Source organism: Terrapene carolina, unplaced genomic scaffold, assembly GCF_002925995.2.
Source record: "Terrapene carolina triunguis isolate 2854851 unplaced genomic scaffold, T_m_triunguis-2.0 Scaffold130, whole genome shotgun sequence".
Lineage (NCBI taxonomy): Eukaryota > Metazoa > Chordata > Testudines > Emydidae > Terrapene > Terrapene triunguis.
Window position 1 is genome coordinate 408,023 of NW_020664481.1, and position 14,170 is coordinate 422,192.

At 54.4% G+C, this 14,170-nt stretch overlaps 1 protein-coding gene across 1 annotated transcript in view; it reads left to right on the forward strand.

Moving 5' to 3' along the window:
- CDH22 (cadherin 22) overlaps positions 1-14,170 on the forward strand; it is a 94,940-nt gene that overhangs the window by 19,012 nt on the left and 61,758 nt on the right. The window contains exon 3 of the mRNA XM_026652774.2: positions 9,988-10,107. Within this exon, the coding sequence (XP_026508559.1) occupies positions 9,988-10,107 (120 nt within the window). The remainder of the gene's footprint in view (positions 1-9,987; positions 10,108-14,170) is intronic.

Consider the following 14,170-nt stretch of genomic DNA (forward strand, 5'->3'; position numbering starts at 1 on the left):
GGGGGGCACACGGAGAGAAGGCCAATCTGCGGGGGCACTTGCCCCCCCATGTCCTCCCTACATGTCACCTCTGAGTGGGACGCAGCAGCTACTACACTGGGAAAGGGGGGTGGGGAGGGGGACTCCCTGGCCTCTTGCATGGCGGGGCAGAGTCCTGCAGAGATTCCTTGTGCTGGAGCCTGTCCTCACCTGCACAGGGCCTTCCTTCCCATCCTGCTGTGGCTCCTGCGGTGATGGGAACTAGCCTGTGCCAGGAGCTGGGCTATCGCGGGGGCATCCCTTGGAGCTGGTCATAGTCAGGACGGGACTGGGAGGGAAGGGCTCGGGGCCGTGGATGTGGGGCACTCTGCATTTTGCATGGGTCTGAAGCATTCACCCTCGGCTGGCACCTGGACTGGCGTGTGCAGGTCCCTTTCCAGCCTGCCAGGTCCTTGTGGGTTCTGAGCGGGGCCTGTTTGCTTTCCGTTGCCTGTTGACATTCATTGTAGCTAAATGCTGCCGGAGCGAGTGGCACAGTCAGTGGCGTCCAGTCCAGAGTGTGCTGCGAACGGGGGTCGCAGGCTCCCGGGAGTGCTGAGAGAGGAAGGCCCAGAGGAGGCGGGAGAGGCAGGGAGGTGTGCGTGTTAAGCCCAGAGCTGGGCTCTGAGAGGCGCTGCGGCCCCTGCACTAAACGCCAGGTGCGTCCCCAGAGTGGAGGATCTAGGGGAAGGGCTAGGTGCCCGAGGGCAGGTGCTTTGGAGACTGTCCCATCCCTGCTCACTCCCAGTGCGGGCAGGAAGAAGAGATGGTTTGGGGAAGGGGGCAGAGCTGGGGCAGCACTCCAGGGCCGGGGATTGGCTGGGCCGCTAGAGAGCTCAGCCCCACCCCAGGGCATGGTGGGAAGGATTTTCCTTACGCCTCCCCCTCGCCACAAGCTCTGCCAACAGCTGCCTGGCGTGAGCCCCACAGACAGGTCCTAGCCCCTTCTGCAGCCGCCAGAACGCTCCCTGCCGGCTTACAACAGTCGGTGCACAGCACTCTACGGGGCCAGCCACGCAGCCGGGGCAGTGCTGCGCACGCCCAGCTTGGCCGAGCAATGCATGGCGGGCTGCGGGGGGAGGCCATGGCAGTGCAGAGGCCCAGCTGGGCTTCGCCACGGCTGGCAGTGCCAGCCTCACACTGTCTGCCCCGGCCTAGCTGTACTTTCTAGAGCACTGTTTAGTGATTGATGTACAAGGAGAGGCACAGGAGCAGATCAGAACAAGCTCCGTGCAGAGGAGATGCTTCCCGTAAACCAAACCCTCTATTAGAGCCCCAGCGAGATAGCCCCAGAGGAGGGGATAACGTTCACAGGTGCCCCCCCGCTGTTACCCACGTGCACAGAGCACGCGCTCGGGTGGGCTGCAAGGAAGTGGAGGAGCTGCCAGGCAGCAGCCAAGTGGCAGCTTCCCTTGCCTGTGCCTCCCAGACTGCTGCTGTCCTCCTCTGGGGCAGGCCAGTCGCTCTCTGGGGCTGTCGTCCATTTCCTGGCTGCTCCCCTAAGAGTGGCTGTGGATGCAGACGTGCCTCTCTCCGGTTACAGCTGGTTGCATTGCTGCAGGAGGAGCCTTGGTGCTGCCAACGCTGCCTCCAGCAGCTTCATGTCTCTCTCGGGCACCAGTGTGACAGGGGCTAGCATGGGAATTGCCTGTGGCTGGGCAATGTGTGCACAACAGCCTGGCGTGATGGGACGCGGTCGCGTGTGGCTCCCTGGAGGGGGGCTTGGTAGCTCCCCCTTCGCTTGCAGGGCTCGGCGGGAACAGCCCTGAGAATCCCTTTGCTGGAGACACTGCTCGTTAATCTGCACTGATTTCCTCAAGCCAGAGCTGGACACAATTCCTCTGCCGGCTGGGTGCCTAAGAGGAGACCCTCCCCAAGTTGCTAATCCTGGCTTCCTGCAGGCCAGAGCAGAGATTAATTGTGCCGCAGCATTTCATGGCTTCAGAATTAAGGGCTGCATTATCTCCCCACACAGCTCTGCAGAGATTGCTCTTGGTGCTGGGGGCAGTGACTCCGACAGCACCTTCTGGGGGCACCTGGCAGCCAGCACTCTGCTGGGCCCCCTTCCGCAGCCAGCTTCCAAGGAGCATGGCCACCTGGGCAAGCTCTCGCTTTGTAAAGGCGTCGTGTGGGGAGGGTGTTTATTCCTCTGGTGCCATTGCGGGGCCTGTTGTTCCAGAACAGAACCAGGTGAAGGGCTCTAGTAGAAGAATGCCATTGTCGAATGGGCCCCACCCAGGGTTCTGACAAAGGGGGTCCCCCAGCCCGGGCTCTGAAGGGGAACCACACAGTCTCTCCAGTCTGCGGTGGCAGATTTGCACCTTTGCAGCAGGAGAGCGAGAGACACAGATCCTGTCTGATTCATTAATTTTTATGTACAGTTGTTGGTTTCCTCTGATTCCTCAGTGCGAGCTGGCCAGGGGAGGAACTTGGGTCTTTATCTCATTTTACGTGTCTAATTATCTCTCTGGCTATGAGTTCAGGGTTCCTGGAGATGGGATGTGGGTTATGCAGCACATGATGGATGTTTAGATTTTATTTATTGTATTTTTATGGCAAAGGCAGATGCCAGAAACGAACTAAAAGTAGGAGGACAAGATGTACTCGCAGCGGGTGCTGCTCTGCTTTGGGATTGTGCGCTCATGCTTAGAAGAGGGCAGTGGATGCAGTGCTTAGAGCAGAGGGGTTGGAGTCAGGATTCCTGGGTCCTATTCCTGGCTGCGGGAGGGCAGTGGATGCAGTGGTTAGAGCAGAGGGGTTGGAGTCAGGACTCCTGGGGCTCTGTTCCTGACTCTGTGTGTGTGTGTGTGTGTGTGTGTGTGAGATCTTGAGCAGCAGCATTACATGTTTGTGTCTCAGTTTCCCCATCTGTGACATGGGTTTAGTGCTCTCTACCTGGCTGGTGTCGTGGGGGCCATTTAGGACTCTGTGAAACACCCTGCACGTTGCAGAGGAAGGATGGCGGAGATGAGCAGCGGGTTTGTTCTCCTCAGGACAGCTGCTCCCAGCAGTGGTATTGTGCCCACTGACAGCTGGTTCTGTGAATTGTTCCTGCTCAGTGTATGCTGGCAGCATGGGGCTGTCAGGAGCGCATCGCCATGGGGCTCTCAGCACTGCACAGCTTCCTCATTGCATCAGTTGCAGGTCCTGATCCTGATCTCCAGTCCAAGCTCTCAATGGGCTGGGCCCAGGCCCCGTCTCTCCCCCAACCAAGAGGCAGCTGTGATTGTCTGCAGCAGTTGAGCTCTCAGCAACAGGGGGTGACTGTTAGAGCATGAGTCTTCGCAGCAGGCTCCCAGGAGAGCTAGGAATGGCCACAAACCTGTGTCACCAGGGCAGAATACCAGACCTGTCAGTTTACTGGGACTTAAACCCAAGGACATACAAAGCAGTCTGTCTTCAGGGCAGGGTCACTGTTACATCACGTGCTGGGGCTGACCTGTGGTGCTCACATAAACGTCTGGCAGACAGATGGACAAACTCATGCGAGTCATCGTGCAGTAAGGCCTGGGTCTGGGGAATGTGCAGCTCTCACTCGCAGGGCACATACAGCAGGGTTTAGTCCTGGATGGAAAGTGCCCAGTGTCTCTGGGTTCCAAGAAGCAGGGGCAGATGCATTTAATGGCCGCTTCTGCTGCCCAATGCCCCTGGCCTCTGTACTGCTGCCTGGTTGCGAATGGCACTAACCCGGACGTATAGCTGGGGCCGCGGGAGGAGAGCTACATGCACACGCAGGGGGTTTATTAGACACTTGCCTGTCGTCTCCTGCTCTATCATGACACGTCCAGCCCTGTGATGTCATGTGCAGGGATAACTGGAGCAAATGACTGCTCTGCTCCAAGCCCTACTGCCAGGGCTGTTCCAACCTCCCCCCAGCTTGTAAAGTGGACTCCTTGAGCAGACCAAGCTGCGTGCGTCCAGCCAGCTCTGTTCTCTCAGGGGGTCAGCGTGGTGCCGGCGTGCAAGCAGTGTTCCCGCTGGTCAGTGTCCAGGTGGCACTGCCGTGGGCAGTGTATTCCTGTGGGTCAGTGGTGGGATGGTGCTGCCATGGGTGGTGTCTTCCCATGGGGCAGCACAGCCATGGTGCTGTGGTTGCATGGGCCAGTGTCACTCTTGGGGATCATCACGTCTTTGCCGCAGACTCCAGCATGTCTCCTGAATGCAGCATGGTGGAGTAATTGGAGGGCTTGATGCTGAGTGCTCTACTCCGCAGGGCCTCTAATGGACCCTCATTAAATGGGACATTTCCCATTTATGATCTGAATTTCTCTCCATCCCACACAGCTGCTGTTCTGGTGTTTTTATGCCTGTCGTTGGAAGGGTCAGGTTTTATCATGGGAAGGTGCAGGAGTGTGAAGTGGGAGGCACAGTGCAGGAGTGGGTGGAAAGAGGAGGAGGGAGCGAATATTACACAGAGCGTTTGGGTGATGGGCAGGGGAGAGCCAGATGGAGGAGGGTGGATGGGAGGCACAGAGAGAGCCTGTCATGGAAATGTTATTGCGGGGTTTCTAAGCACTCACTCATTAAACTAGGCAGCGAACTAGTATCACCTCAGTGTAGCCTGGACATGCCTGGCAGGGATACACGGTAACTACTGCAGACAGCAAAGCATAAATAAACTGGCTCAAGCCAGCCCATCTCTGAGAGCTGATGGTGGGAATTCCTGGGTTATCGGCATTGCTACGGCTCTGAGGAGGAGGCCTGAGACCAGTCCAAGTGGCTCTGTAACTGTTCATTTCCTCCAGGGACAGCAGGAAGGGGCAGATCTGTGTAAATAGGAGTGAAAGCTGCCCTGCTAACTCCATGGGCTTATGACTCCTGGCAGGATCAGGGCTGGAGTGGCCCGGAGTGGCTGGAATGGCCTCTGGGCTCTGCCCCCGGGGGCTTGGGCTTTGGCATTGTCACCAGTTGGGTGGGCGTTTCTGTCAGTGAGTTACCTCGCACCTGGGTGGCTTTCCATTCATTTTGCTCTGTTACAACCAGGGCGTCACTGACTGATGTGTTTCACTCATTCAGGCTTTTTCTTAGCCAGATCTGACATTGCTCCAGGGTGTTGGATGAAGTATTTATAGGGATTTGGGTACTTCGCCAGGTCACAGTATTTGGAATCTGGGTCTCTACACTGCCTGGACAGGCATTGATTGCACGCTGAATAGCCAGGAGACCTGGGTGTGTATATTCCTCACATAGGCTAGAGCCAACGTTTTGTGGTTATTGCTGAGTTAATATAGCAAAGCATGTGGCATCACAGGAACATAAGGATTGCCAGATCAGAACCACGGTCCATCTAATCCAGTCTCCTGTCCCTGACATCAGCCAGCTCCAGATCCATCACAGGAAGTGAAACTGCCTTGTGTGGAAGTAAAACCCCAACCCAGTGCCCAGGGAAGTCGGTTGGAGTCACCGGAGCAGGCTATAATGGAATACGCAGCTGTGGGGTGTCTCTACCTCGCCCTGAGGCCTTGAAGCAGGAGAGGTTAGATTCCTCTCTTTTCTTTAACCCGTCTCAAGATGTCCTCATAATCCATATAAATGGGCAGTCTTCTCTGAGCCCTGCATAGCCCTTAGCCTCAACAGTGGCAGAGAGTTCCCCAGGTTAATTAGATATCATATGTCTGTGACATTGCACTCCATATGCTTTATGGAAATATGCTTATGAATATGACATAACTGGAATATGCTTTATGCTAAATACCCCTTGTATGGTGTCATTAGAAAGCTTGTAATCTACTAAATGTATTCATCCTATTTGTTTGCATGCATTATTTCTCTATCTGGAGACAGGAGAATAAGAGATAAACTTGTATCACTGATGTGAACATGTTAAGTGGAGGCCATTAAGGGCGCTCCAGAAACAATCCGTTGTAAATGGCCTTAGATACTTGAAAGCCTCCCTGTGTACGTGTGGGGCAGCCCATGGGGAATGGAGACTAGGGGTCTTACAGGGACATGTGACCATGTCACCTGGTACTGGAATCCATCTTCAATCTGGCACTTTTCCATTTAGAAGGAGGGGTGGGGACCCAGAGAGACAAAAGATTCCCGCCTTGTGCCAAAGCTATAAAAGGGGGTGGAGCAGGACAAAAGAGGTGGCCAGTCATGAGAGAGCCCCTGCTTACCATCAGAGATGTCTGCTGGAGCTAACAAGGACTGTACCAGGTGAAAGGATTGGGCCCAGACTAGGAAAGAATCTAGTCTGTGAAAGAAGCTTATTGGAACATCTGAGGGTGAGATATTACCTGTAATCAGTTTCTTAATGTATTAGGCTTAGACTTGCGTGTTTTCGCTTTATTTTGCTTGGTGACTTACTTTGTTCTCTCTGTTATTACTTGGAACCACTTAAATCCTACTTTTTATACTTAATAAAATCACTTTTGTTTATTAGTAAACCCAGAGTACGTGATTAATACCTGGGGGAGCAAACAGCTGTCCATATCTCTCTATCAATGTTATAGAGGGCGAACAATTTACGAATTTACCCTGTGTAAGCTTTATACAGAGTAAAACGGATTTATTTGGGGTTTGGATCCCATTGGGAACTGGTTGTCAGGGTGCTGGAGAGGTAACCTGCTGAGCTGTTTTTGGTTAAAGTCTGCAGCTTTGGTGGCGTGGCCCAGACCCTGAGTCTGGGTTGCAGCAGGCTAGCGTGTCTGGCTCAACAAGGCAGGGTTCTGGAGTCCCAAGCTGGCAGGGAAAATGGGCTCAGAGGTCATTTCAGTACATCAGGTGACAGTCCCAAGGGGATCCCTGTGACCGAATGTGACGAAGTGGGACTGTTCTTAATGTTTCCTCTGAATACTGTGTGGGTGCCTCAGTTTTTTGGCCGACCCTCTGTTGCCTAGCAACTAATGGCCAGGCCCTTCCCGCCCTGCAAGGGGATGCTAAAGGTGTGGGAGAACAAAGAGGTCAGGTGACCTCCTGGCCCGGGAAAGAGACAAAGCCCAGAGGAGGAGGGGCTGGAGGGGATTTGAGTTGGAGCTGGCTGTGGCTGGGGACGGGGAGTGAGGGCAAACGGGTTGTCTGACTCTCTGAACCCCATAATGGACCCGGCCGAGGGGTCCCGTTCGCCGCTGTACCTACAAGCTCTGTTTTAGACCGTGTTCCTGTCATCTAATAAGCCTCTGTTTTACTGGCTGGCTGAGAGTCACGTCTGACTGCAAAGTGGGGGTGCGTGCAGGACCTCTGGCTTCCCCAGGACCCCACCTGGGCGGACTCGCTGTGGGAAGCGCACAGAGGGGCATATGCTGAATGCTCCAAGGTCAGACCCAGGAGGTGAAGACGTGTGAGCTTCTTGCCCTGAAGACGGTCTGCTCCGAGGGAGAGGAGGCTCCCCAAAGTCCTGACTGACTTTGTGGGGAGCAGTTCCAAAGCATCGCCCGGGGACTCCGTGACACCGAACCCATCACAATGTCTGTGATCAGTTCATATCTTTTCCCCATCCTGGTGTGGGCTCCAGCCTGCCTGTGGGAGGAGGGGGTTAGCGTGGCTGCACTGCAGCGCTGGTCTGGTCCAGCGTGGAAGCGCCTTGGTTTCTGTGTGGGTGTATGTTGGTCCCCGCGTTCTCTGCTGTAGGTTTGCTGGGTGGCCTCGCGCTGCCATAGCAGGATGCTGTATCAAGTATTGCCTTCCCCAGGGGTTTCTCCAGGCAGGAGGAACATCTTCCCTCCCTCTCTGTGCTCGCTTCCATCGCCCTCCCGCCCTTCCCTCCCTGGCCCCCAGTTCTCACGTCCTGGGGTCCTGCTTTTGTCAAATTGAACATGATGTCAAATTAGAGCCATCACAGGGACAGTCAGAGTGAAGCACCCTGGTTAATGAGACAGCGTTGGAAATCAATAACTTAATTGCAACCATTTGATGGACTTTTATCCAATTTACACTCCTCCGGCCCTGCTACGTGTGGTGCATGAGGACGCCGCTGGCGTGTCTGGGTCGGAGAGAGGGAGGGAGCAGGCGGGATGGCAGTTCTACTCCCCCTGCATATCTCTGTGCTAAAGCATGCTGCCTGCTGTGGAAGATGCTGTAGCAGCAGCCCTAGGTTTGAAGCCCCTACTTAGCCCCAGGACACAGCCCAGGCAGCAGCCATGTTCTCCTCACACTTGCTCTGGGGGGCCCCCTTAGGCTGAGGGAGGGGCCCAGCCTCCATGGCCCCTTTCATCCTGGCAGTATGCCAAGAAAGGGGCAGTGGGGATGGTGATGCCTGTTCCCCTAGAAGCCGGGGGAGACCCACACGGAACAGTCACCCCATCTGGGAAGAGTGTCCAGGAGCTCCCATCTTCTGCTGGGCTTAGCCCAGGGGTCTAGTGGTGAAAGGTATCGCATCCCATTACCAGCCTCAGAGCCCTCCCACAGCCCAGCCCTTCTTGGCCTTACACGCAGAGAGGAGAGCATTCCCTAGGATCAGAGATCCCAAGGCCAGAGGGGACCTCTTGCAGACATAGCCCCTGCCTGGAGGGCCATGCCTGCCCCAAGTTCCCTCCTTTGGAGCCCCCAGAAATAATCGGAAGTACCTTCCAAGTATAAATATAGCCCCTGGGGGGGTCATTATGAAAGTCCCATGCACATAAATCATAACAAAATCTCTCAACCATAGTCCAAAATTTCCTTGGCATAGTCCAAACAGCACATGCAACATGCAGCCCTGGCGTCCCTCTGTAGGCCACGGCTCTCCTCTCCTTCTACCAGGACAGCAACTCCAGCGCTGCCAGCGAGAGTGGCACCCTGCTCTTCCTAGGGGAATCCGCACTTTGCTGGCATCTCACCTGAACCAGGGGAGCATCCCTCACTCCCCGGCCCCCTCAGGGGTCTTCTAGCTCCAGCTCTCTTGCACTGGAGACGTCAGCAGGTCGGCTCCTCCGCTGCTCCCCTGCCTTTGGCCCTTGGCTTTGACTCTGGCTTACAGCCAGCAGGCATCTCTCTCTGCTGCTCCTCCTCCCCCCGGGCTGTCTGGTTTGGGGACACCAGCCAGCAAACCCTTCTTGCTGTTCTCCTACCTTCAGCTCGGTCTCCTCCGGGTCCCAGACAGTCTCTGCCAGCTCCTCATTCCCAGTCTGGCCGCTCTCTCCCTGTCTCTGTTTTGCCCTGGTCCTTTACAGCCCCGGGTGCTGCCCCACCCTCCTAATTAGCCAAATAGGAGCACTGTCCTGGCACAGGGGCCCTGGGATAACAGGCGGCAGGACGGTCACAAGTTAATTCCCGTGGGAACCAGAGCAGATTTCTCAGAAACACATCCAGTCTGGATTTTAAAATGGTCAGTGATGGGAGAATCCACCCGGACTTTTGGGAAGTTGTTCCAATGGTTAATTATCTTCATTTCAAGCATTTACACCTCATTTCCAGTCTGAATTTGTCTAGATTCAACTTCCAGCCATTGGGTCCTGTTAGGCTTTTGTCTGCTAGGTGGGAGACCCCCCCTCTCTTAGGAAATTTCTGTTCCCCAGTTAGGTCCTTATTGGCTGTAATCAAGTCATCCAGTAACCTTCTCTTTGATTAGCAAAACAGATTGAGCTCCGTGAGTCTCTCACTATGAGCCGTTTTCGAATCCTTTATCGTTCTCACGACTCTTCTCTGCCCCCTCTACAGTTTATCAGCAGCCTTGAGTCGTGGACGCCAGAACTGGGCACAATCTGCCAGTGGCTCCAGCCCTCTCCCCTGTAACCTGTCCCACTGGGGTGGGGATGTTATCCCAGCATACGTTCATAGCCCTTGGTAGGGTGACCAGACAGCAAGTGTGAAAAATCGGGATAGGGGGTGGGGGGTAATAGGAGCCTATATAAGAAAAAGACCCAAAAATCGGGACTGTCCCTATAAAATCGGGACATCTGGTCACCCTAGTCCTTGGCTATATCAGCCTCTGTTGCCAGCCCGTGCCCGGCCAGCCCCAGGGGGACCCAGGCTTGAAGGTCTGAGTGGTTCTGCCTAGCTTGTTCAGGCTTGTTTTTGTTGTTGTTTCTGCCCTGTCCTGTTGTGCAGGCACGTCCGTGATGCAGGTGATGGCATCAGATGCCGATGACCCCACGTACGGCAGCAGTGCCAGGGTGGTGTACAGTGTGCTGGAAGGAGAGCAGCACTTCACAGTGGACAGTAAAACAGGTGAGTGTCCCTCTGCTAGGCGGGGAGGAAGGGACTGACATGCCAGTCATCGGGCCGCTGTCAGCAGTTCTGACACGAGCTAGGAGCCTGGAATATTGGAGCCAGGATGAAGGGTAGAGGCTGCCTGTCTAGACAAGCATTTGTACCCCACTCACCACCTCGCTTTCAGAGCAGGCGAGGCCGAGTGAGCCACTGAGCTGGAGAGAGCCATGTGCCACCCTGCAACAGGTCCATGTTGTTCGGGGCAGACTGCAGTTGCCTTTCCTGCTTGTACTTACTGGCAGTAGCAACAGCTTCTGTGCACTGTACCCCGAGCAGTAATGTACCCTTAGGTGCCAAAAAATCTCAATGTGCGAGGTTTAAATCCCACCAGAGGGGCTTTACCAACGGCTGCATTGCTATCACCCTGGCTTTGATTAAAGGTAACACTTTAAATTAAGGATCAGTTTATAAATGTTCTATTAATATTTAATGAACGAACAGCGGAAGCTTCTCCATTTCTTAATAACTTAGAATAAAGCCCATTATAAAACGCATCTGTCATAAACCCCTAGCAGGTGGTGCTGTGACAAGCTGGTATAAAGTACCTTGTCCCCAGGAGCTAGTGGGGTGTGCATTGGCATCTCCTCCTGATGGTGGAAGTCCCATTAATGTTAATGGTTACGGAGGAGGGAAGAGGCTTCGTTGGCAATAGCAGATTTTAAGGTACAAACCCTGCAATCAAGTGCCAGGAATCCAACGAATGATAATAGAAGGGCTAGTGCCCTGGGCAGCCGCAGGTCATACAATATGGCTTGTTGTAGTTCCTGCAATACCTGATAATGAAGAACCCCTTTGTGCTTTGACCTGCTTCTCTGCTGTTTGTTGCACTCATGCACCCACAGGAGCAAACACACACTGGCACACCCCATGAACGAATGCGCGCACGCACTCACACACGCTGTTCAGATTCCATGTCTCTTCCTTGTCGCTCGTCACAAGTGGCTCTTTCTCCCTCCCTGTGGGAGACTCTCATGTGAGGGTGTGTGGAGGTATCGGAGCCAGTGTGCACGTGGGGGTGTGCTTGCACATTCAGGTACAGGATGTAAAAGGTGCATGGTGGTTTCTGGGTTTGCTTGGTGTTCTTGCCCATTTCCAGCTGAAGCATTCCGCAGCTGATCAGACTGTGAGCACCGCGGGGCAGAGAATGGGTCTCGTTATGGGTATGGCTTCACTGCAGCTGGGAAAGGTAATTCCCAGCTTGGGTGGATGCACAAGCACTAGCTCTGAGTGAGAAATAGCAGCATGGCCACAGTGGCTGGGTTAGCTGCCCAAGTGTGTAGCTAGGATCTCCGACGGGATTGTGCTTGGGTAGCTAGCTGGAGCCGCTGCAGCCACACTGCTATTTTTAGCATGTGTACGTCTATCTGATCTGAGAATTCTACATCCCACCTGCAGTGTAGCTGTACCCGATGTGTGTGGTTGTCCCTAGCACACCGTGTCCTACCATAATGCACACTATAAATACTACTACTTCCTGGGCATTCCCTGCTAACCAAGCTGAATGCTGCATCTCCAGTGTGCACGGATATTAGCGATCTGCTGCCTTGTGAAGTCTGTTCTGGGAACAGGGGAGTGGCTAAACAGCCAACGCTGAGGGCAAGGGCCATGTGGAGCATGGTACACACCTGGGCCCTGCTGGGTTAGAGCACGACCCAAAGTGTCCCCATGGTTTCCACTGGAATGTGGGGCTTGTGGCATGGTGAGTAGGGGAGGGAGCTCTGTGCCACACCTGAGAGCAGGCCCTGGTTTCTGGCTGTTAGCTGGAGGTAGACGGAGTGTGACTGATGGTTAGAACGCCACTCCGTTTTATAAGAACAACAACGCACCACTTGTGTCTTGTAGGAGCCAAGTTTCATCCACACGTTGAAACTGTGCCTGCAAGTTTTGTGTGCTCAGAGCAGGGCTCCACCCTGCATGTTCAAGGACGTAAGGCCTGTTAAAAAGGCACAGAGCTGGTGTTCTGCATGCACAAAACTTGCAGGTGCCATTTCCAACGACAGCTTTGAAAACATCCCATTTTGGTAGTGGCTGAAGTGGTGACTGTAGCGCGTGTAAAGCTTTCTAGGCGGCTTTGGGTGAAAGACTCGAACATGAGTCTGAGCAATTAGCATGTAAAGAGCCAGGCCTGTTGGCCATTCCATCTGGGTTCTGAGAGTGACTTTCTGGTATAGCGTCAAGGGTGTCTTTCCTCCTCGTCACGGCCACTGCACGTCGCTGCCAGCTCAGTGACCCGGGATGTTGTGCTGTGCTGGGTGGTGAATAGCCAGGGGACCTAGTAACAGCAAGGCACAATGGAGCAGGAGCAGCACAAGGAAACCCTGTTTAACAGCATGTCTGTACAGCGCTAGCGCTGCCTAGAATCGCTTCCCTAGCCGGTGCTCAGGGAGCCTTGTATTCTGATGTGGCTGTTTGTAAACAGCAATTTCAGCCATTGGCAGTGAGGTTTTAGCACCTTCTGTCCCTGAGGGCTCAGGCTGCGGGTTCTTGTCATTCTTAGTGCCAGGAGGGAGCATTTCCCTGCAAACAGAGAGGGGGTGGGGAGCTGCAGGCTGGCCATGGAGTGAGACTAGGGTGACCAGATGTTCCGATTTTGGGGTCTTTTTCTTATATAGGCTCCTATTACCCCCACCCCCAACCCCCAGTCCCGATTTTTCACATTTGCTGTCTGGTCACCTTAAGTGAGACAAACAGGCTGAGAAATGAAAGGGCCCATGCGGGGGACGAACCCAGGCTCTGTCCATCTGGACACAGAGGCCAGTGCAGATTGGTCTTTCCCTATCCCAGCTTCATGCACCCTGCCTCCACCTGACGGTAGTACAGACACCCCAGCGAGTGTTTTCCTGCTGCTGGGGGACAAGGGGGGGGGGGAGATAATTTCTTTGATTGGACAACTTCTGTTGGTGAGAGAGACACCCAGGAGCGCTGCACGAAGCTCTTCTGCAGGTCTGGGACAGAGACTCCAGCATCACAGCTAAACACAAGGGGGAACAGATTGTTTAGCATAAGTAGTCAACACATATTTCCAGGGACCATTCAGAGTGCAGTGGCCTATTAACACCCCTCCAGTCAGAGGGGGAAGGAGGGGAGTGTTGTTAGTGGGTTATAGATTGTTGTAATAGCCATAAATCCAGTGTCTGTGTTCAGTCCAGGGTTTTTAGTGTCTAGCAAAGTTATGAATTTAAGCACAGGCCCCTAAGTGGCTGGCAGGAAGAGTGGCCATTTCGTGCGCAGCTCTCCCTTCTGAATCTCCTTCATCGGCAGCAGCAGCCGTCCTGCGTCCCGGCAGCTCCCACCGCTCTGAGCGCCGTCCTGCATCCCTGCCGCGTGCTCAGGTCGGTGTAACGTATGTCGCTCGGGGTGGCTTATTCACACCCCTGAGCGATATAAGTTGCACAGGTATATGTGGTAGTGTGAACAAGTCCTTAGTGGCATCTTGCCCAGGTTTCCTGAGCCTGTCCCGTTTGCCCCCTTTCCCCCACAGGTCTCCTGAGCCAAGGGTTGGGGGATGGGTCCAAGCCTGCTGAACTAGTGAAATGCAGGTGATCCTGGGCCCTGCGAGGAGGATGTCAGAGGTCAGCTCAGGGGGAGGGACAGCAACACGGAACATAGCCTGGCATGTCTGCGTGTGCACATGTCCCTGTGCCCTGCTGGCTGCCTGCCCCACATATCTCCCACACACTGTCTTGTCCCCCGCTGCTGGCTCCTCTCTGCTCCTGGTCACCGATTCTCACCTACATTACAGTGATTTTTATCTCTTTGGGGGTGGGGGAATATCCAGCAACATGGACAGGAAATGAAGCTGGCGAGACTCTCTCAGCAATTGCATCATTTTCCTTCCATAGATAAAGGTTCTGCTCTCCAGGTATTTTCCATCATTTGAAAACATGTTTTGTCTTGTTGCTGTTAACCCTTGAAAGTCTGACCCTGAAGTGTATTTCCTCCATCAGTTGTGCACACTGCTGTGTTATTGTAGGGCTCCCGAGCGCTGGGCTGCCCTCGCTGCTGTGTTATTGTAGGGCTG